Consider the following 23,743-nt stretch of genomic DNA (forward strand, 5'->3'; position numbering starts at 1 on the left):
TGTATGTATAATGCATGTACGGACCTTCCTCGACATGTGCACCTGACCCCTTCACTGACAGGGAGCTGCTACTGTAAAGACAAACAGCTGACTAATGTATGTATAATGCATGTACGGACCTTCCTCGACATGTGCACCTGACCCCCTTCACTGACAGGGAGCTACTACTGTAAAGACAAACAGCTGACTAATGTATGTATAATGCATGTACGGACCTTCCTCGACATGTGCGCCTGACCCCTTCACTGACAGGGAGCTGATACTGTAAAGACAAACAGCTGACTAATGTATGTATAATGCATGTACGGACCTTCCTCGACATGTGCGCCTGACCCCTTCACTGACAGGGAGCTGCTACTGTAAAGACAAACAGCTGACTAATGTATGTATAATGCATGTACGGACCTTCCTCGACATGTGCACCTGACCCCTTCACTGACAGGGAGCTGCTACTGTAAAGACAAACAGCTGACTAATGTATGTATAATGCATGTACGGACCTTCCTCGACATGTGCGCCTGACCCCTTCACTGACAGGGAGCTGATACTGTAAAGACAAACAGCTGACTAATGTATGTATAATGCATGTACGGACCTTCCTCGACATGTGCACCTGACCCCTTCACTGACAGGGAGCTGATACTGTAAAGACAAACAGCTGACTAATGTATGTATAATGCATGTACGGACCTTCCTCGACATGTGCACCTGACCCCCTTCACTGACAGGGAGCTACTACTGTAAAGACAAACAGCTGACTAATGTATGTATAATGCATGTACGGACCTTCCTCGACATGTGCGCCTGACCCCTTCACTGACAGGGAGCTGATACTGTAAAGACAAACAGCTGACTAATGTATGTATAATGCATGTACGGACCTTCCTCGACATGTGCGCCTGACCCCTTCACTGACAGGGAGCTGCTACTGGAGTGCTGGGAGACCGAGTCAGTGTGACCTTTTGTCGACGCACTCTGACCTCGGCTCTCCGCGAATCGAAGCTGCTTCTTGTTGGGCACTGAAACATTTAATACACATATGTCAATTATATATGAACTATCAATTAAACCATGTTTCAAAACAACTTGGCACAAACAAAACAAAAGCACAACTGATTAATGCCATTTGGCCTTACAGCATGTGTGTCTCTGAGTTAATGAAATTCACCAAATTAAAACGATTTGACCATACAATGGGTGTATCTCTCAGTGAAATGCACCATCAACAACCAGACTTGCCAACATTAACCTCACTGACATATGTCTTACCAACTGAACAGAGAAAGAGATTCTCACCTGCATATGGCTTACTGCATATGACTTGACAGCAAATGACTTTTGCAGATGATTAACAGCAAATGACTTACTGCAGATGATTAACAGCAAATGACTAATGATGACTGACTTACCCACAGATGACTTACCAGCATCCAACTAACAATAAATGACTTGCCAGCATCCAACTAACAGTAAATGACTTGCAGGCATCCATCTAACAGTAAACGACTTGCCAGCATCTACCTAACAGTAAATAACTTACCCACACATGACTTCAGAGACTCCTGTGAGTTGGAGATCCTGCTGACTGTCCCCTCATTCGCCTTCTTGAACGAGTCATCTATGACGTTCTGTATGAGCTCCAGGTGGGATACGGCTTTCTTAACACACGGGGTACTCGACTTGATCAACTCACAGCTCCGACGCCGCGCTATCTCCGGGATCTTTGGCCAGTTGTCGGGCAGTGCACAGATTGTGTCTAAAATACAGACACAAACCACTTAGGTAAACAATATACTAGACTGTAGACCAGTTGTCGGGCAGTGCACAGATTGTGTCTAAAATACAGACACAAACCACTTAGGTAAACAATATACTAGACTGTAGACCAGTTGTCGGGCAGTGCACAGATTGTGTCTAAAATACAGACACAAACCACACCACTTAGACATGCATGTAGTAGGTAAACAATACACTGCACTGTTGACCAGTTGGCTGGCAGAGCACAGAGTGTTTCTAAAATACAGACACAAACCACACCACTTAGACATGCATGTAGTAGGTAAACAATGCACTGCACTGTAAACCAGTTGGCCGGCAGTGCACAGATTGTGTCTAAAATACAGACACAAACCACACCACTTAGACATGCATGTAGTAGGTAAACAATACACTGCACTGTAGACCAGTTGGCTGGCAGAGCACAGAGTGTGTCTAAAATACAGACACAAACCACACCACTTAGACATGCATGTAGTAGGTAAACAATACACTGCACTGTAGACCAGTTGGCTGGCAGAGCACAGAGCGTGTCTAAAATACAGACACAAACCACACCACTTAGACATGCATGTAGTAGGTAAACAATACACTGCACTGTAAACCAGTTGGCCGGCAGAGCACAGAGTGTGTCTAAAATACAGACACAAACCACACCACTTAGACATGCATGTAGTAGGTAAACACTACACTGCACTGTAGACCAGTTGGCTGGCAGAGCACAGAGCGTGTCTAAAATACAGACACAAACCACACCACTTAGACATGCATGTAGTAGGTAAACAATACACTGCACTGTAGACCAGTTGGCTGGCAGAGCACAGAGCGTGTCTAAAATACAGACACAAACCACACCACTTAGACATGCATGTAGTAGGTAAACAATGCACTGCACTGTAAACCAGTTGGCCGGCAGAGCACAGAGTGTGTCTAAAATACAGACACAAACCACACCACTTAGACATGCATGTAGTAGGTAAACAATACACTGCACTGTAGACCAGTTGGCTGGCAGAGCACAGAGTGTGTCTAAAATACAGACACAAACCACACCACTTAGACATGCATGTAGTAGGTAAATAATACACTGCACTGTAGACCAGTTGGCTGGCAGAGCACAGAGTGTGTCTAAAATACAGACACAAACCACACCACTTAGACATGCATGTAGTAGGTAAACAATACACTGCACTGTAGACCAGTTGGCTGGCAGAGCACAGAGTGTGTCTAAAATACAGACACAAACCACACCACTTAGACATGCATGGAGTAGGTAAACAATACACTGCACTGTAGACCAGTTGGCTGGCAGAGCACAGAGCGTGTCTAAAATACAGACACAAACCACACAACTTAGACATGCATGTAGTAGGTAAACAATACACTGCACTGTAGACCAGTTGGCTGGCAGAGCACAGAGTGTGTCTAAAATACAGACACAAACCACACCACTTAGACATGCATGTAGTAGGTAAACAATACACTGCACTGTAGACCAGTTGGCTGGCAGAGCACAGAGTGTGTCTAAAATACAGACACAAACCACACCACTTAGACATGCATGTAGTAGGTAAACAATACACTGCACTGTAGACCAGTTGGCTGGCAGAGCACAGAGCGTGTCTAAAATACAGACACAAACCACACCACTTAGACATGCATGTAGTAGGTAAACAATACACTGCACTGTAAACCAGTTGGCCGGCAGAGCACAGAGTGTGTCTAAAATACAGACACAAACCACACCACTTAGATATGCATGTAGTAGGTAAACACTACACTGCACTGTAGACCAGTTGGCTGGCAGAGCACAGAGCGTGTCTAAAATACAGACACAAACCACACCACTTAGACATGCATGTAGTAGGTAAACAATACACTGCACTGTAGACCAGTTGGCTGGCAGAGCACAGAGCGTGTCTAAAATACAGACACAAACCACACCACTTAGACATGCATGTAGTAGGTAAACAATACACTGCACTGTAGACCAGTTGGCTGGCAGAGCACAGAGTGTGTCTAAAATACAGACACAAACCACACCACTTAGACATGCATGTAGTAGGTAAACAATACACTGCACTGTAGACCAGTTGGCTGGCAGAGCACAGAGCGTGTCTAAAATACAGACACAAACCACACCACTTAGACATGCATGTAGTAGGTAAACAATACACTGCACTGTAGACCAGTTGGCTGGCAGAGCACAGAGCGTGTCTAAAATACAGACACAAACCACACCACTTAGACATGCATGTAGTAGGTAAACAATACACTGCACTGCAGACCAGTTGGCTGGCAGAGCACAGAGCGTGTCTAAAATACAGACACAAACCACACCACTTAGACATGCATGTAGTAGGTAAACAATACACTGCACTGTAGACCAGTTGGCTGGCAGAGCACAGAGCGTGTCTAAAATACAGACACAAACCACACCACTTAGACATGCATGTAGTAGGTAAACAATACACTGCACTGTAGACCAGTTGGCTGGCATAGCACAGAGCGTGTCTAAAATACAGACACAAACCACACCACTTAGACATGCATGTAGTAGGTAAACAATACACTGCACTGTAGACCAGTTGGCTGGCAGAGCACAGAGTGTGTCTAAAATACAGATGTAAACCACTTAGGTAAACATTATAGTGGAATTGCTAAAGCTGCTATCTCCAGTTTATTTATGAATCATCCTGTTTAAAATACCTAGTCTTTGCTTTAAATAGCTTATATCTCACATCATTACCAAATAAAACTACTGAGCTCTTTAAATAGCTTACATCTCACATCATTACCAAATAAAACTACTGAGCTCTTTAAATAGCTTACATCTCACATCATTACCAAATAAAACTACTGAGCTCTTTAAACGCACAATGTACTTAAGGTAAACTTTATAATAAAATTATTAACTATGACCTGTAAGGTTTAAATCTATTTTGCTGTATACTTAGTATTCCCAGTAATGAGTAGAAAGTGTTATTCATACTTTTGCTTTCATGTAAGCACACATACACTAAACTTTCCAAGATTTGTTCAAACCATTATTCATATATGACATCACACTTGATCATTTTCAGTACATACTCTACACAGCTGCAGACAGGAAAAATCACATGAAACGCATCACTATTCAAGGGAGTTAACTCATGGTCCTTTTTTCCCCCTTTCAGCCAAAAATCAATTTTAATGCAGGTTTTTCCATATAATATATAAACCTGAAATAGTCTTTATTGGAATTGAAAACCTACGTAATGCCATGTTCTCATATTTGACTATAACTTAGCAAAATATTGTTTGTCTGGCTTTATACCTTTTTTATTACAAAGTTAACATTTAAAACTAATAAAAGAGACTGATGTAATCTGTATGTTGCATCAACAAGTTGACGATATTTGTTAATACACGAGTTTTGTAAAACTATAGTTGCACATGTTTTTTGCTTCTTTTTTTTTGGCATTAGTAAACATATTTTTTAGGAATATGGTTACAGCTGTAGTACACACAAAGGTATAACTGTTACTAAAAACAACAATAAAACAGGACAGACTCCTTACAGACTGAAAACAACAATGAAACAGGACAGACTCCCTACAGACGAAAAACAATAAAACAGGACAGACTCCCTAAAGACGAAAAACAACAATAAAACAGGACAGACTCCCTACAGACTGAAAACAACAATAAAACAGGACAGACTCCCTACAGACGAAAAACAATAAAACAGGACAGACTCCCTAAAGACGAAAAACAACAATAAAACAGGACAGACTCCCTACAGACGAAAAACAATAAAACTGGACAGACTCCCTACAGACTAAAAACAACAATAAAACAGGACAGACTCCCTACAAACTAAAATCAATAAAACAGGACAGACTCCCTACAGACGAAAAACAACAATAAAACAGGACAGACTCCCTACAGACTAAACACAACAATAAAACAGGACAGACTCCCTACGGACTTAAAACAACAATAAAACAGGACAGACTCCCTACAAATTAAACACAACAACAAAACAGGACATACTCCCTACAGACTAAAAACAAAAGTAAAACAGGACATACTCCCTACAGACTAAACACAACAATAAAGCAGGACATACTCCCTACAGACTAAACACAACAATAAAACAGGACATACTCCCTACAGACTAAACACAACAATAAAGCAGGACATACTCCCTACAGACTAAACACAACAATAAAGCAGGACATACTCCCTACAGACTAAACACAACAATAAAACAGGACATACTCCCTACAGACTAAACACAACAATAAAGCAGGACATACTCCCTACAGACTAAACACAACAATAAAGCAGGACATACTCCCTACAGACTAAACACAACAATAAAACAGGACATACTCCCTACAGACTAAACACAACAATAAAGCAGGACATACTCCCTACAGACTAAACACAACAATAAAGCAGGACATACTCCCTACAGACTAAACACAACAATAAAGCAGGACATACTCCCTACAGACTAAACACAACAATAAAACAGGACATACTCCCTACAGACTAAACACAACAATAAAGCAGGACATACTCCCTACAGACTAAACACAACAATAAAGCAGGACATACTCCCTACAGACTAAACACAACAATAAAACAGGACATACTCCCTACAGACTAAACACAACAATAAAGCAGGACATACTCCCTACAGACTAAACACAACAATAAAGCAGGACATACTCCCTACAGACTAAAAACAAAAGTAAACTACTTTAACAGAGTGTCTGACTAACCTTGACCTTCCAGCTGCTTCACACTTTCATCTTCTCCACCAAAAATGTCAACTGCCTGCATATCACCATCATCTGCAAAGCACATAACAAAACATATATCAGTGCACACATATATGTGTATATACATGCATATAAATCTACCAAACAAGATAAACATAAGTTTTCAAAACTCTGTCCTAAACTACCATAAACATTATATTAATGATGTTCCAATGATTGATTAAAATCAAAAATTAAGTTCCTGAGCTCTGCTAGTGTGTTTAGATGATGGAAATGACGTAAATATTGTGGGTTTGGGTTTGTGTTTGTTTTCAAGAGTAATTAAAGAAAATAGATACTGACTCGGTATTAGAGTTTGTGATTAACAGGATCTATATCCAAGTGAACACAACAACAGGCGAATGGTCCTAATAATACCAACCCGTCTTCTGTTCGTATAATTCTAACCAACTGTACAATGGAAAGCTGATTAGTTAGTGCAAACCAGTTATAACTGATGATCAATGATGACATTCCAGCTGATTCACAACACTAAACATTATCATATGAATGACAGACATACATGTATATTAAATTAGGTCATTATCAAAAATAAATTTTTCAAATATCTTATATAATGTTGTAAAGTTAAATATTAAAGTATGTTTTGTTTAGCGACACCATTGATTACGATGTTTAATTAATCATTGGCTACGGAACGCCAAACATACCTGCTACATTTTTCCATTAGTAGTAAGGGATCTTGTATATGCACTTTCCCAGACAGGACAGCACATACCATGTCCTTTGTTATACCAGTCACAAGGCACTGGCTGAGATTGCAAAAAAAACCTTCAATGTGTTTGCTGAGGGGGTTCAATGCTATGAGCCAAACACTTCAGACAAGATTTCTACTAACTGGACTAAATCCTGACCTGTGAGGCCTAATTACACAGGAGAGAGGTAATGGAAAGCAGCAAACGATAAGCAATAAATCATTAAGTTTTTGTAATTACATACAGCGCAGAAAATCTGACGATATTTCTTTTGTTTTGTATCTCATGGACATTTTATAAATATGTATCTGAAGCACTATCACATGACCAGAAACCTGATGAAAGGAAGATATTTCTGTTTGGTCTACTTGAAAGAAAGCTGCACCAAATAAAGAGGATCTATTGAAAAGAATGAGTTCTATTATTATTTTTGCATTGCATGGTTTTCTGTTACCACTCTCCAGTGCAGGCCCAATCTTTCCGGCAAAATGAGCGGGTTTTTTCGTCGAAAGTCAGCTGAAGTCACCGAGTTATTAGCAGTTGTGATAAGTCGAAGTCGCCATAATATTCTGGACCTAATCCGATTTAAAAAATGAAATCACACAACAGACGTCAAGACCCCAACTTATTTAGTACATGTATGTCATAGCTCACTTGGCACCTTGTCACCGATGTCAGACAGTGTTTTTACTTTGGCGCCAGACTTTTTCTTCGAGTAATCGAGAACGGCCTAGTAATGGGAAATGATTTCTGCACACGTGCACTGTAATGTACGATTGATTTGATGTAATAATATTTTACCTTTTTTCAATTTATTATCAAAATCGACCAACAAATGTTAATACACATGCCAGTTTCTGTTGTGAAGAGATTAAATACATAGTCTAATGTTGACATTCTTCAGATACACCCATAAACCAGGCTATTGTTTTTTAAAGTGACGCATGTCACGCTGTGTGCTGTGACCAGTCAAGCATTGTTAATCCTCGACCACATTCATTTCAGTAATGCCAGAAAATACGACCACATTCATTTCAGTAATGCCAGAAAATACTAGTTAATACTTTCATTTTAACATAATGGCACATATTCAACTACTTAATAATATCATGTTTTTAATAAAACATACAACCGTTTTGTTTAAATTTTAGTACCAAAAATAGTATGTTATATCAAACAGATTAGAACAGAGTATAAATTTCAGAATTTTCCTGATTGAAAGCGGAAACTGACAAAACGTTACTAAATTACCGATAAATGTTCACTTTGCTTATTTGTATCAAACTTGTCCCCTTTCTCCAGTGAAGGGAGAAGACACTTCTCCTACTTTTTCAATTCTAGATAAGGGTTTGCACTGTAATTAATAGTCCTGTTCAATTGTTTAGACCCTAAGTTTTGTGCAAATGTTAAGTTTAATTCCTATTCAATCCTTGTTTTCTTTACATTTGCATGAAAACAAAGCCAAACCCCGACCGGTTTTATATACAATTCATCATCTAAAATACACAAAGTTGACTTAGTTCCATTTTACAAAAATCTATGTATTTTGTGAATGCATGTTCGTTCTCCTATAAATAACTAAGGCTACTTGCATAACAAAAGATTAGGATACGAGGCTACGTGAAGGACATTATAGCTTGTACACAGCCCTGAATGTCCAAAATATGATAACATTGCTTGTACATATCAAGTCGATTGTCAATAACATATTATTTTTGAAGTATATTATATGATTGCACGTGCTGTTGTAGCATTGTGTAAACCACATGAAATACAAGTATAATACATGACTGCACGTGCTGTTGTAGCATTGTGTAAACCACAGGAAATACAAGTATATTACATGACTGCACGTGCTGTTGTAGCATTGTGTAAACCACACGAAATACAAGTATATTACATGACTGCACGTGCTGTTGTAGCATTGTGTAAACCACAGGAAATACAAGTATATTACATGACTGCACGTGCTGTTGTAGCATTGTGTAAACCACACGAAATACAAGTATATTACATGACTGCACGTGCTGTTGTAGCATTGTGTAACCCACACGAAATACAAGTATAATACATGACTGCACGTGTTGTTGTAGCATTGTGTAAACCACACGAAATACAAGTATAATATATGATTGCACGTGCTGTTGTAGCATTGTGTAAACCACAGGAAATACAAGTATAGTACATGACTGCACGTGCTGTTGTAGCATTGTGTAAACCACACGAAATACAAGTATAATATATGATTGCACGTGCTGTTGAAGCATTGTGTAAACCACACGAAATACAAGTATATTACATGACTGCACGTGTTGTTGTAGCATTGTGTAAACCACACGAAATACAAGTATAATATATGATTGCACGTGCTGTTGTAGCATTGTGTAAACCACACGAAATAAAAGTATAATATATGATTGCACGTGCTGTTGTAGCATTGTGTAAACCACAGGAAATATTGTAGCATTGTGTAAACCACACGAAATACAAGTATATTACATGACTGCACGTGTTGTTGTAGCATTGTGTAAACCACACGAAATACAAGTATAATATATGATTGCACGTGCTGTTGTAGCATTGTGTAAACCACACGAAATACAAGTATAATATATGATTGCACGTGCTGTTGTAGCATTGTGTAAACCACAGGAAATATTGTAGCATTGTGTAAACCACACGAAATACAAGTATATTACATGACTGCACGTGCTGTTGTAGCATTGTGTAAACCACATGAAATACAAGTATATTACATGACTGCACGTGTTGTTGTAGCATTGTGTAAACCACAGGAAATACAAGTATATTACATGACTGCACGTGCTGTTGTAGCATTGTGTAAACCACAGAAAATACAAGTATAATACATGACTGCACGTGCTGTTGTAGCATTGTGTAAACCACATGAAATACAAGTATATTACATGACTGCACGTGTTGTTGTAGCATTGTGTAAACCACAAGAAATACAAGTATATTACATGACTGCACGTGTTGTTGTAGCATTGTGTAAACCACACGAAATACAAGTATATTACATGACTGCACGTGTTGTTGTAGCATTGTGTAAACCACAGGAAATATTGTAGCATTGTGTAAACCACACGAAATACAAGTATATTACATGACTGCACGTGCTGTTGTAGCATTGTGTAAACCACATGAAATACAAGTATATTACATGACTGCACGTGTTGTTGTAGCATTGTGTAAACCACACGAAATACAAGTATATTACATGACTGCACGTGTTGTTGTAGCATTGTGTAAACCACAGAAAATACAAGTATAGTACATGACTGCACGTGCTGTTGTAGCATTGTGTAAACCACACGAAATACAAGTATAGTACATGACTGCACGTGCTGTTGTAGCATTGTGTAAACCACACGAAATACAAGTATAGTACATGACTGCACGTGCTGTTGTAGCATTGTGTAAACCACAGGAAATACAAGTATATTACATGACTGCACGTGCTGTTGTAGCATTGTGTAAACCACAGGAAATACAAGTATAGTACATGACTGCACGTGCTGTTGTAGCATTGTGTAAACCACAGGAAATACAAGTATAGTACATGACTGCACGTGCTGTTGTAGCATTGTGTAAACCACAGGAAATACAAGTATAGTACATGACTGCACGTGTTGTTGTAGCATTGTGTAAACCACAGGAAATACAAGTATAGTACATGACTGCACGTGCTGTTGTAGCATTGTGTAAACCATAGGAAATACAAGTATAGTACATGACTGCACGTGCTGTTGTAGCATTGTGTAAACCACAGGAAATACAAGTATAGTACATGACTGCACGTGCTGTTGTAGCATTGTGTAAACCACAGGAAATACAAGTATAGTACATGACTGCACGTGCTGTTGTAGCATTGTGTAAACCACAGGAAATACAAGTATATTACATGACTGCACGTGCTGTTGTAGCATTGTGTAAACCACACTAAATACAAGTATAGTACATGACTGCACGTGCTGTTGTAGCATTGTGTAAACCACACGAAATACAAGTATAGTACATGACTGCACGTGCTTTTGTAGCATTGTGTAAACCACACGAAATACAAGTATATTACATGACTGCACGTGCTGTTGTAGCATTGTGTAAACCACACGAAATACAAGTATATTACATGACTGCACGTGCTGTTGTAGCATTGTGTAAACCACACGAAATACAAGTATATTACATGACTGCACGTGTTGTTGTAGCATTGTGTAAACCACAGGAAATACAAGTATAGTACATGACTGCACGTGCTGTTGTAGCATTGTGTAAACCACAGGAAATACAAGTATATTACATGACTGCACGTGCTGTTGTAGCATTGTGTAAACCACAGGAAATACAAGTATAGTACATGACTGCACGTGCTGTTGTAGCATTGTGTAAACCACACGAAATACAAGATATGACTGCACATGCTGTTGTAGCATTGTGTAAACCACACGAAATACAAGTATAATACATGACTGTACGTGCTGTTGTAGCATTGTGTAAATCACAGCAAATACAAGTATAGAAGGGTATGTAAGTTCAAAGACAATTTAGTACTGGACATTCCATAAATTATTGTTATTTGAGTAAAATATGGGTAAATCAAAAATTGCTTCTCCCTACCCATCAAACATATAACGTTCAATGCATTTATTAATTCTTTAACACTGAAAATAATTTATTCCCATGACATTCATTATTAGTCACTATCAAACAACCTATCAATTGAACAAATATAAACGTGTATTACAAAACACAGACAATTAATAAAAAAACATATAAAATACACCTACATACAAAGCGAGAGGTGGGTGTGGGGTTGGGCAGAGGGCCACACCTCCACCAATCGCGGGTATACAATATTCTGGCCACTTGTGTGTGCAATATATGCCATAATGAACATCACAATGTTAAGACCTCACCCAAACACTCTCTCTAAAAGGGAACGTGGCCTTCAGATGAACACTTGCTAGTGAATTAGTAAATAATAAATATTATATATACTCTTCAAAAAAAGAAACGCAAAAGGGTACAAATGGGTTATAACTACGATTTTATGTTTCCTACCGGTTCATGCTTTGTGAATATAAGGTCATTGCATGTCCCAAACACATTCCCACGGTTACATTCGATAAAACGCAGCTACTGTACAATAAAGTTCCAAAATGTGAATATTCGCAAAAATGCAGCCACGTGCAAACCATGTCACCACTGCACATGCGTTGTGTGCACGTGCAACATGAACACCGACAGTATAAAAGTGCAGGGTGTTCGCTTGCCTGGCCTCTGTATCTGGCCGACAGTTGACAATCCAGGACATGCCACGTCTCAGTGAACCGCAGAAAAACAATGCCATCGGCCGACTAGACGCAGGCGAATCCAGAACGGCCGTTGCCAGGGCATTCCATGTGTCCCCAAGCACCATCTCCAGACTGTGGGACCGTTACCAGCAACATGGATCAACACGTGACCTCCCTAGATCCGGTCGACCATGGGTCACTACCGCCGGGCAGGACCGCTACATCCGGGTACGCCACCTTCGGGAACGATTGACTACTGCCACCTCCACAGCCGCAGCAATACCAGGTTTGCGCAGGATATCCGACCAGACCGTACGGAACCGCCTACATGAGGTAGGAATTCGTGCCAGACGTCCAGTTCGAGGTGTCATCTTAACACCACGACACCGTCGACTCCGACTGCAGTGGTGCCAGATTCATCGACAATGGCCTCAACTGCGATGGAGACAGGTGTGGTTCAGTGACGAGTCCCGATTTCTGCTCCGACGTCATGATGGAAGATGTCGCGTGTATAGGCGTCGTGGTGAACGTTATGCGGCAAACTGCGTGCAGGAAGTGGACAGATTCGGCGGGGGTAGTGTCATGGTGTGGGCAGCCATCTCACACACTGGCAGAACTGAACTGGTCCACGTGCAGGGCAACCTGAATGCACAGGGCTACACTGACCAGATCCTCCGGCCACACATCGTTCAAGTTATGGCCAACGCCAACGCAGTGTTCCTACATGACAATGCCAGGCCTCACACAGCACGTCTCACAACGGCTTTCCTACAGAACAACAACATTAATGTCCTTCCTTGGCCATCGATATCACCGGATTTGAACCCAATTGAGCATCTATGGGACGAGTTGGACCGACGCCTCCGACAGCGACAACCACAGCCCCAGACCCTGCCCGAGCTGGCAGCAGCCTTGCAGGCCGAGTGGGCCACCATCCCCCGGGACGTCATCCGTACTCTGGTTGCTTCAATGGGCAGGCGGTGCCAGGCAGTTGTCAACACACGCGGAGGCCACACCCGGTATTGACTCCAGATGACCTTGACCTTGGTGGTGTGTCCTATCACTTACTCACAATGGACTAGAGTGAATTGTGAACAATCCTGCAACATTTGGTAATTATCGGACTCACCATTCAATAATTAAATCAATTCTCCAAATGTTACGACAATGTGGTTTTGCGTTTCTTCTTTTGAAGAGTATATTATTCATGGACATACAACCTGACAGTCATAATGTATCAACTTATCTTATAGTTACTTTACAGTGTTTTATCACCAATAGCACCAAAACTTATTTATTTTTGTATCAGTACATTACATTAATGACATGGCAGGCGCAGATCCAGAAGTTTTTTAACAGCGGGGGCCCAAAACCTGTTGTTGCTTTTGAATAGGTGGATGGGATATGTTTTCATTTTTTGTGTATTCTGTAATATATATTGTTAGACAAAAATAGAGGGGGGGGGGCATTTCTTAAATATAGGTCATACTACAATTTATATTCCACTATGAAGGTGAAAAAGAACATTAGTTTAAAATACGCTATAGAGTTATGAAAATAACCTTAGTTATTTATAGGAGAATGAATGTGCATTCACAACATACATAGATTTTTTGTAAAATGAAATAAGTCAACGTAGTCCATTTTAGATGATGAATTGCATGTAAAACCTGTCTGGTTTGGGTTTGTTTTCATGCAAATGTAAAGAAAAGAAGGATTGAATAGGAATTAAACTTAACATTTGCAAAAAAGTTAGGGTCTAAACAGCTGAACAGGACTATAGGCCATTATGCATTATAAATACATGTACATTGTTTTGTTATTAAAAATACTAGTTAGAAGAATTTAGGCCAATTTGTAACATGTAAAATAAAACGAAACTGATTTATTTATACTATAGTAAATAACCTTCCAGCATATCTACCAGTAATTAAAAAAAAAAAAATTTGATAGAACCTCCCCTCCCCCCAATATAATAATTGTGGAAGAGTCCTAACCGTGGAAAACATCTCTTTCTCCAGTCAAGCCAAGATTCTTGTCGAGACTTTTGATGCCATCGTCAGGATGAGCCACCTGTTCAACACGGACGACCTTCGCCATCTTTAAACAGCTCCTTCACCAAATGTCTCCTTTACTAATCGTCTCCTTCTCCAATCGTCTCCTTCACAATCTCAACTCAAGCACGTGTTCTACATGATACTTTCCTTCATCCTGTAAATATTTAAGAAATTGTAAATTTTTAAATTGCTATCATATAATTATGTAAAAATATTGAATATTTGCTTTAATCAGTAACCAGTCTGACTTCATATATATATAATTTTTTCTTTATTATTCGTTGTTCACCAGCTTACACAAGATATCACTGCACTGATTCACACTGCATTTGACAGTCTATAACATAAACACTACTGCTAACCAGAACATCGACAAAATTACTGCCCAATTAAACAGTCACGTATAAGGCAACTTACCTGTACAGCAAACAATACTTTTATGTTATTAATTTTAATACTTGTGCTGTGATTTGGGTTTACAATATGGACAGTATTTTTTGTGATATAAAACCAACTATTCTTGAAGAATACTTCAACAACCATATACCTTTTTTTCTGTGTGTGGTGGGGGACAAAAGAAAAGGAAAACTACTTTAAAATGAACCAAAATAAAGAATAAAAACAATATTAAGAGCCAACATCACAAATATCATAACTTTACATTTATGGTGAACATTTCTCTTTTGAAACAAGTATTTATTATTTATTTCAAACAAAAAATTATGTAAGTATACAAGTGATTTTTTAACATTTAACATGTAACATTTTATTATTTGTACTGTTTGTAATTATAAATATAACAATAGTTATAGCACAGATTAAACAATCACTGTATTACTTTCAGTATAATGATGTTCAAGCAATATGTCCCCCATATAAACGATGCATCAGTTCTGGAAATAACCACAGACTTCAGATTTCAGGCATGTATTTAAATGAATTTGTTCATCATTTAAAGCATTATGATTCAAAAGACGTTAATGAATGTATCCTAAATTTGTATCTATTAATCTATTTATTTTGATACTTTAGTCATCTAGGTAAAAAAAAAAAAAAAAAAAAAAAAAAACACCTATTAAATATAAAGCACTGTTTTAATAAATGTTCAAACACTGTCAGTGCCACTGTGGGCAACAATAACTCAAGGATATGAAATACAGGGACCCGTTGGGGTTAAACATGCAGTTGCTGTTCTAACAACCAGCAGAAGACAAACTGTTACATATTTTAGGTAGATGATGAAAACACTCCGGAGATGAAATTAAGGTGTGCTTGGATGGGTAAGAATGATTTTGCATTTCAAGTGTGAAGGATTGTTATATTGTAAATTTATGTTGTATTAAACTGGAAATCTTTGCCTACTCGGTGGAAGGCAAACTTATCACATTTTTATTACAGAGATTTCTCTGAGAATTATTACAACTGCTCAAATGTCCATCTATAGTCTGTCCCATCATTCAATAAAAATTATTTTAAATAATTTCAGTTTTGTTTGACTCAAGAAGAAAAGTAAATTGAAGTGTTTTGGAAATAATACAAAATTACTATTTTTGTGTGCCATTTACAAATCAATCGGCTCAGAAATAAATAACTTGTAATAAATTCCATACAGTATGATGACTATGAAAAAAGGCGTTCCCTGTGGGACGGACTATAGCCCTCGAACACAGAGTGTTCGGGCTAACTGCTCACCATCGATTTTCAAAACATTAGCACTGATTCGATATTGCGTAAAATTGATGCTAAACAATAGGCCCTAAAACATGGATGTAGGACAAATTGTCAACAGTCTAAATGTCAATGGTCAAAATGTTAATGGAAAAATGTCTACAGTCAAAATGTCGACCATCAAAGTGGTACCCAGGTCAAAATGTCAACTTTCAGATTATATATAATTTGTCAAAAACCAAAAAAGACAAACAAACCAATCAAAACACTGTTTACATACATTTGACCACAATAAATGTGTATATGATTTTCTCTACAACAGAACCTAGACAGGGTTTCTGCCAGAGGGTAAAACGGGTATGGTGCCATACCCAAATTGTTTTGCAGATGTTTTTTTAAGTTAACATTTTGACAAATTAATTACTCTTATCATTACTGTATGATTTCCTTAACTCTAACCCTAAACGTAACCCATTTTCTTTCTGAGGGAGGCCCCCCACAGCCTGTTGACTGTGGTTGCATTCAATTCCATAGCGCTATACCCAAAAATGTCTTTCTGGCAGAAACACTGATGGTTGATAGGATTTTGTTTTTAAATACTGGTCAGTAACTTGATTATTTTATCAAAATGGCTAATCAGCCATACAACAAACAATTAAACATCCTCTAATTATTCCAATTTTTGTAATGAGCAAGGGAAATTTTCCCAACACTAATACATACATATCTGTCTCTCTCCCTCCCCTCCATCCCTCACACACACACACAGCGAGAGAGAGAGAGAGAGAGAGAGAGAGAGAGAGAGAGAGAGAGAGAGAGAGAGAGAGAGAGAGAGAGAGAGAGAGAGAGAGAGAGAGAGAGAGAGAGAGAGAGAGAGAGAGAGAGAGAGAGAGAGAGAGAGAGAGAGAGAGAGAGAGAGAGAGAGGGATAGAGAGAGACAGAGAGAGATAGAGACACAACATAAACACAGAAGTTGACATTTTGACCGAGATACCACATTAATGGTTGACATTTTGTCTGTTGACATATTGACCACTGACATTTTGTCCATTGACATTTTGACTGCTGACATTTTGTCGGTTGACTAAATTATGGTAGACCCACTCCCATGGAGCATGATATTCAATGTTGGGCCTGACGGATAGTGATTTTTTTCGGTCAAATGTTGCAGTTAATTAAGTCTATATAAATAGTATTTTGTAAATATGAATATCAAGGCCCCACCCACCCCCTAATGTTGGTGTTTTTAAGCTTTTATCTCCCTCTTTAGGTGACATATCCGATTATTACTATTATTTAGTACAATTATATTAACTTAAAGTAAAGTTGGGCTAGTGAATTTTTAACTATGCCAAGTAAATTTTTAAAATCACTGATCCCATGGCTAGTGGATTTTATAAAAACTCTAGAAGCCCTAAAAATCAAGTTATTCTGACAGTGTTTCTGCCAGAAAGACATTTTGGGTATGGCGCTATGGAATTGAATATTTACAATGTCAACAGGGGGTATGGGGGGCCTTCCCCAAAAAGAAACTGGGTTAGGTTTAGGGTTAAAGGGACATTCCGACTAATAAAATATTTTTACGATTGAACTTACATATTAAATATATTTTCTTGTTTTGAATATCAGTGTCTGTATATTCAATGTGTTTCTGGTTGTCTTAATATACTACTCAAAAGAATTTAAGGGTCAGACGATATTTTCGACATTATTTTCTGAATGTCAATTATATTAGCTAGACCATAATGTCACGCATGGTATTGTTCCATTTTGACGAAAGTGGGTCTAATCAACCCATAAATGAATTAAAATCCACTGTCATTGACACTGTCGACTAGTTCTAATGGCGAAAACATGCTTACATTTGCACGTAAATTAGGGCGAAAGCGAAAGGTCTGCTAAGTGCCCATAACTTGCTTTTTCACAAAGCGCTTCATTTGCACGCTTTGCATGTGTATTCCATGTTTCCAATGCTGAATTTCCGTATAATTGGAGCTTGCGTTCGTGTACGGTGCACACTCCAAATTCGACAATGGTACGACGTCAACTGACTATCGAAGATCGAGGAAGGGCTATTGCTTGGCTTCAGGATGGCAATACGCAAAGAAATGTTGCTCTGAGACTTGGTGTCAGTCAGAGTGTCGTTGGCCGACTGTGGCAACGGTACCAAGCAACGAATTCTGTTCGAAATCGTCCACGTTCGGGAAGACCCCGAAGCACTACAAATAGAGAGGACCGCTACATCACCAATATGGCTCTACGTCAACGCACAACCACTGCACGCCGATTACGTGACAATCTGCGGACTGCGACTGGAACTCTCTATGTGGTGGATGACAATCTGAATGGAATCCACTATCTGAATGAGATTATCCGGCCATTGGTTCTCGCAGGCCTTCAGCAGATTGGCGGCGGGGCAGTTCTGCAGGATGACAATGCCAGACCCCACCGCGCCAGGGTGGTAACGGACTTTCTCAGACAACAAGGTATCGCCAGGATGGATTGGCCAGCATATTCGCCTGACTTGGCCCCAATAGAGCACGCCTGGGACGAATTAGGCAGGAGAGTTTGGGATAACCATGCCCCTCCGGCCAACCTTCATGATCTGGGTCAACTTCTTATGGCAGAGTGGCAGGCCATTCCCCAAGAGTTCTTCAGACGTTTGATCAACAGCATGAGGCAACGATGTGTCGAGTGTATTCGCACCAGGGGTAGATTCACACACTATTAAACGAATGTTCTAATGTGTAAAATCCATGTTTGACAACCTTCAACTTTGACAGCATGTCATGTGACTTTCTTGTATACAGTGACGTTTATTTGTGTTTTTTTTGTAAATATGGAACAATAAATTAAATTTTTGGTGTAGTTTACATCATCAATCTAATACACTCTGAAAATTATTTGGTTATAAATTTTTGACCCTTAAATTCTTTTGAGTAGTATATTTGTAAATAGCCCAAACTGTGTTTTGTCTTCAAATAATTTCGTACATGTATGCGAAAAAATTGTTTTTAGGAAATAAAATGAAATTTAACCTAGCACAAGTATCAGAACTATCAGAAACACGTTTAATATACAGCCACTGATATTTTATGCAGAAAAATATATTTGATATGTAATTACAGTCGTCAAAAAGTCTCTGTTAGTCGATAAGATCTTTAAAAGTGCAGCAAACTCAGGAATGTCCTTTTACTTTTAGGGCCTTTAGTTTAAGAAAAGTCATTCATTTTGTTAAAAGGTCAACTTAAAAAATTAAATCTGCAAAGAAAAATTGGTTATGGCACCATACCCTCTTTACCTAGTGTAGGGTGCACATTAATTTCTACGTGCCTTCGGACTACCATTTTACCGTCTGGCAGAAACCCTGATTGATACAGTGGTGTCCGGTGTATCGGCGCACCTAAGCATTCAAGGACCATTTTTTATGTGAACACTGTGAAATACATAATAAAATGTGACTCTCACCAATGAAGCAGTGAATAATCTGAAATACGCTACAAATTCTTTTATGTCTGTAGTAAATAAGCATTTTAAAATGGTGCATAAATATAGGTACCCCCTTGTATCCAAAACGATTTGCATGTCTGGTGATTCGGCGCAGTAGATGTGGATCGTTGACCCTGCTATTTATAGACCGCCCATGACCTCACTTTTAGCCCATAAATGCTACACTATTGTCCCAAAATTATTTTAGTACTTTTTTGTTTTGTCTTGTTAAAAATATTACAATGAAAATGAACGATCACACATGACCCATCTCATGATCAGTTTCAGAATTGTTTTCTTGAGTGGGCCACACAGTACTACAGATGTATACATGTTCATTGTCATGCATGGCTAAGATGCCTACATGGTTTTTCTCGGGTAGATTGTGCAAAGACGTGGATCTTATTTCGCTTTTATTTTTTATAACAGTGTGACAATTGTATACTGGAATGACTGTCAATTAAGGTGTAAAATTTTCGTTTTGTTTGCATTTGTCTGTGTTTTCCTTTTCAGTTTAAATATAAATAACCGAACAAAAATAAGTACATTTATACTGTTTACTATAATTTAAAAAATGCGGGAAAGGTGTTTTCAGACTGCTTTTAACATTCTTAATATCAATAAGGCTGACCTACTTCGCGTTTATATACACGAAAACAGGTGAATGATTTATTTTGAAATTATGATATAATTATTGATAAATCTAAAAAAAATATTAATTGCACCCTTAAAATAAATATGTTGATACTCGATTAAACATTGAAAAAGAAATTGAACTTTAATTCGTTAAAAACACCGACAACATGACAATTTCCTAAGCATACTTATGCAAAATACCAAGTACGCCAAATCACCGGACGCGCCGATACACCGGACACGGTTGTATCATTTCTGGTGGTGGTTACAACTTAGTGTTTACATTTATCTCGTGCAAAATATGTTATTTTCCTACAACACATTGGCTAGAAACAAACAACTTGAAGCAAGAACAATTAAAAGTTTAAAATTATTATTCGGTCAGATACATTATTATTTCTCCGTTGGTAGTAACGGGCTAAATTACCAAAAAATATTTTACGTCGGTGATGTTTCGCTAAAATCGCCATCTTAACGCCATACTGTTTCCACGGAACGGAAACTACCGAACACTTTACGTCAACACTATTCCGAAAATTCTGATCGATTTCGGTGCCAAGTTCAGCCAAATCGAGTAGAAACACGTTCGCTAGACTGGTTTATGCGCTTCACATTAAACAGAATGACCACATCGCGAACCAGTCAAGTAGTTCGCGAACGTTAGCCACAGTATACATGTACGCCACAGTAATTAGTATATCAACTGGTTTCGGTTTTTTGTACAAACTGGTTTCAGTTCGAAAGTTCGAAAAACATTTAAAATTATTTTGTATAACGACACCACTAGAGCACATTAATTTATTAGTCCTCTAGCGGTCCAACCAGAGTGGGCTTTAGGTTTCATCTCCGTATAGCCTGAGTACTCTGAAATTATTTATTTAACGACGCACTCAGCACATTTTATTTACGGTTATATGGTCGGACATATGGTTAGTCACTTAAGGACCCCACAGATATTGAGAGAGAAACCCGCTGTCGCCACTTTTTGGGCTACTCTTTTCGATTAGCAGAAAGGGATATTTTATATACACCATCCCACAGGCAGTGTAGTACATACCACGGCCTTTGATATACCAGTCGTGGTGCACTGGCTGGAACGAGAAATAGCCCAATGGGCGACTGTAAGAGAGCTAGACGGACATTTGGACGGCTAATAATCGTCGAAATGTCCGTCTAGCTTTCTTAGTCCGAATACTTAGACTAATCTCCGTACTTCTGTATGTCATGCGTTATCAATAAACCGGTGCATTTGATACGCCCATAGTTTAAAAAAAACTAAACACACAATTAAACTCGGAAAGCAAAATAATTCATCAGATATTAAACGCTAGGGTTCCCACGATATTTCGACACTCGGTTTTAAAACCTGGAAATCGTCCACTTTCCCTACACACCTCCGAATATCGCTTTCGCTCGTTAGATACATTTTAAAACAACTTGTTTTGAGATAAATGGTATATAACGGCCAGCCATGTATAATTTTCTATTTAAACTAAGATGAACGTATTCGAATGTTGATTAATGTGAACAATTTATTCAGGAATGAGATGAAATGGAATGAAGTATATACATCCAAATGTTTTATTATGGATCAAATACGTTCGATTGGCTCCGTAATTTTAAACTGGAAATATTCGTTACCGGTATTTTTCCCATCAACATGTAAGTACATGTATATTAAAAATATTGTAAAAAAAATTGTATTTGATAAATCTAAAATCAATATACATGTATTTTAACTAGTTTTAGTATAAAATGTATATATATATATATATGACTGTGTGAATTATTTTATGAAAGTAAGTTGTTAGCGCTAATCATAATGATTTTACTGGGGGGTTTTATGACGTTGAAACTTTTAGTTAACATGATAACGGACGTTTCAGAGTCGATAATTCCCAGTATACAATTACAAAATGGTATGCTCCATTTTTTCAACATAGCAGTCTTTGGGACCGTCATCTATTTATAACTAACACTAATTTGAACCATTTTAATTAATCCACAAAATCATGGATGAAATGTTTCACTGACATTTGTTAGTGTGATCTTCAATATAACTCGACACAGAGAGAACTGGCCAAGCTGTGCGTTTAAACAAGGGGTACGTAACAAACCTTTCGGAAATTGTTTTAAATACCCTAAAACGTACCAACATTGTTGTTTATGATATTTTATTGTTTGTTTTATAATTCTTATAGCTGTGCGTACAATTTTAATTGCCAAAAGTTACTAGTATATTATGAATTTTTAAAGATCCGTTACATTTAACAGGTGGTGGACCTTCGACATCTTAAGTAAATTTTAAAAATGTCAATATATAACGTGCTCTATTGCTGATGTGTTCAGTTATAATCATGTTTCCCTCAGATTAGAAATAGTAATCCATATTACTGATTAGTTTTCTTTTACAAATTAAAATAGTATGGCGTTTCTTTTCTGAACAACATTTACAATATGTCTTGTATGTTCATCTTCATTAGAAAGAGTCAACCGCAGAGGACATCTCATGCAAATTTATTCCATACATTACAACTGTGTTCAAGCTGATTCAAATAGATTTATATTCCTACGACAGGGTGCTCTCTTACTTCGTCAGATTATTCTTGATTTTGTTGAAAAAGCTCCTCCACTTCAATGACCACCAACAGCCAAGGCATTAAAAATAAGGATCGACAGCCTCCAGAAGACATTTTGTCATTTTAAAAGCATGCTCTGAAGCCACCAAAACACCGTGGAAGTGCCAGTTTCTTTGCTGTCAATGTCATACTCCCAAGACTTAATGCATGGTGTGACACACGGCAAATATCTGACGGAAAAACATGCACTTGTTGGTGTCGTATTACATAGCACGACAGGGCAAAAAATACCAGTGAAAATGTTATTTCATTTAGGACATAGTGCCTGCTATGACAAAGTCTGTGAAATTGAGACTGGTTTAGCAGAACTTTAACAGCGTTTACAACAGCAACATCTGTTTTTGCCACTTCAGCCCAATCTGAATTCGTCAGTTTTGACATTTTTGTGGATGGACAATTTTGATTACAATATAGAAACCTCAATAGGGCATGGGACAATTCATAATATACACGGGGTTGTGTACCAGGACGTGTCTGATAGGACAGCTCTCCGAGTGGAGACTGCTGAAATTCCTCGTTCAAGGCGTATAACAATAGTGTCTTCATCAAAAGACTTAGAACATCGTCATGTTAATCCCAAGAACCCCCAAACTACCCAATACCAAATCTTTACACTGAAATTTCTCAAGATAT

At 38.3% G+C, this 23,743-nt stretch overlaps 1 protein-coding gene across 2 annotated transcripts in view; it reads right to left on the bottom strand.

The window, feature by feature from the left end:
* The window catches only part of LOC121374173 (coiled-coil domain-containing protein 178-like), a 70,107-nt gene extending 49,148 nt beyond the window's left edge, over positions 1 to 20,959 (bottom strand). The window contains exons 1-5 of one of the 2 annotated variants that reach the window (XM_041501145.1): positions 20,899 to 20,959; positions 14,619 to 14,832; positions 6,549 to 6,620; positions 1,541 to 1,756; positions 882 to 1,019 (exon numbers count right to left, since the gene is read on the bottom strand). In XM_041501145.1, coding sequence (XP_041357079.1) covers positions 882 to 1,019; positions 1,541 to 1,756; positions 6,549 to 6,620; positions 14,619 to 14,721 — 529 coding nt within the window. In that variant the 5' untranslated portion in view covers positions 14,722 to 14,832; positions 20,899 to 20,959. The remainder of the gene's footprint in view (positions 1 to 881; positions 1,020 to 1,540; positions 1,757 to 6,548; positions 6,621 to 14,618; positions 14,833 to 20,898) is intronic. The other variant, XM_041501146.1, reaches the window with a different exon arrangement.
* Between the last annotated feature and the right edge of the window lie 2,784 nt (positions 20,960 to 23,743).

This window comes from Gigantopelta aegis, chromosome 6 (assembly GCF_016097555.1).
Source record: "Gigantopelta aegis isolate Gae_Host chromosome 6, Gae_host_genome, whole genome shotgun sequence".
NCBI classification, from domain to species: Eukaryota; Metazoa; Mollusca; class Gastropoda; order Neomphalida; family Peltospiridae; genus Gigantopelta; species Gigantopelta aegis.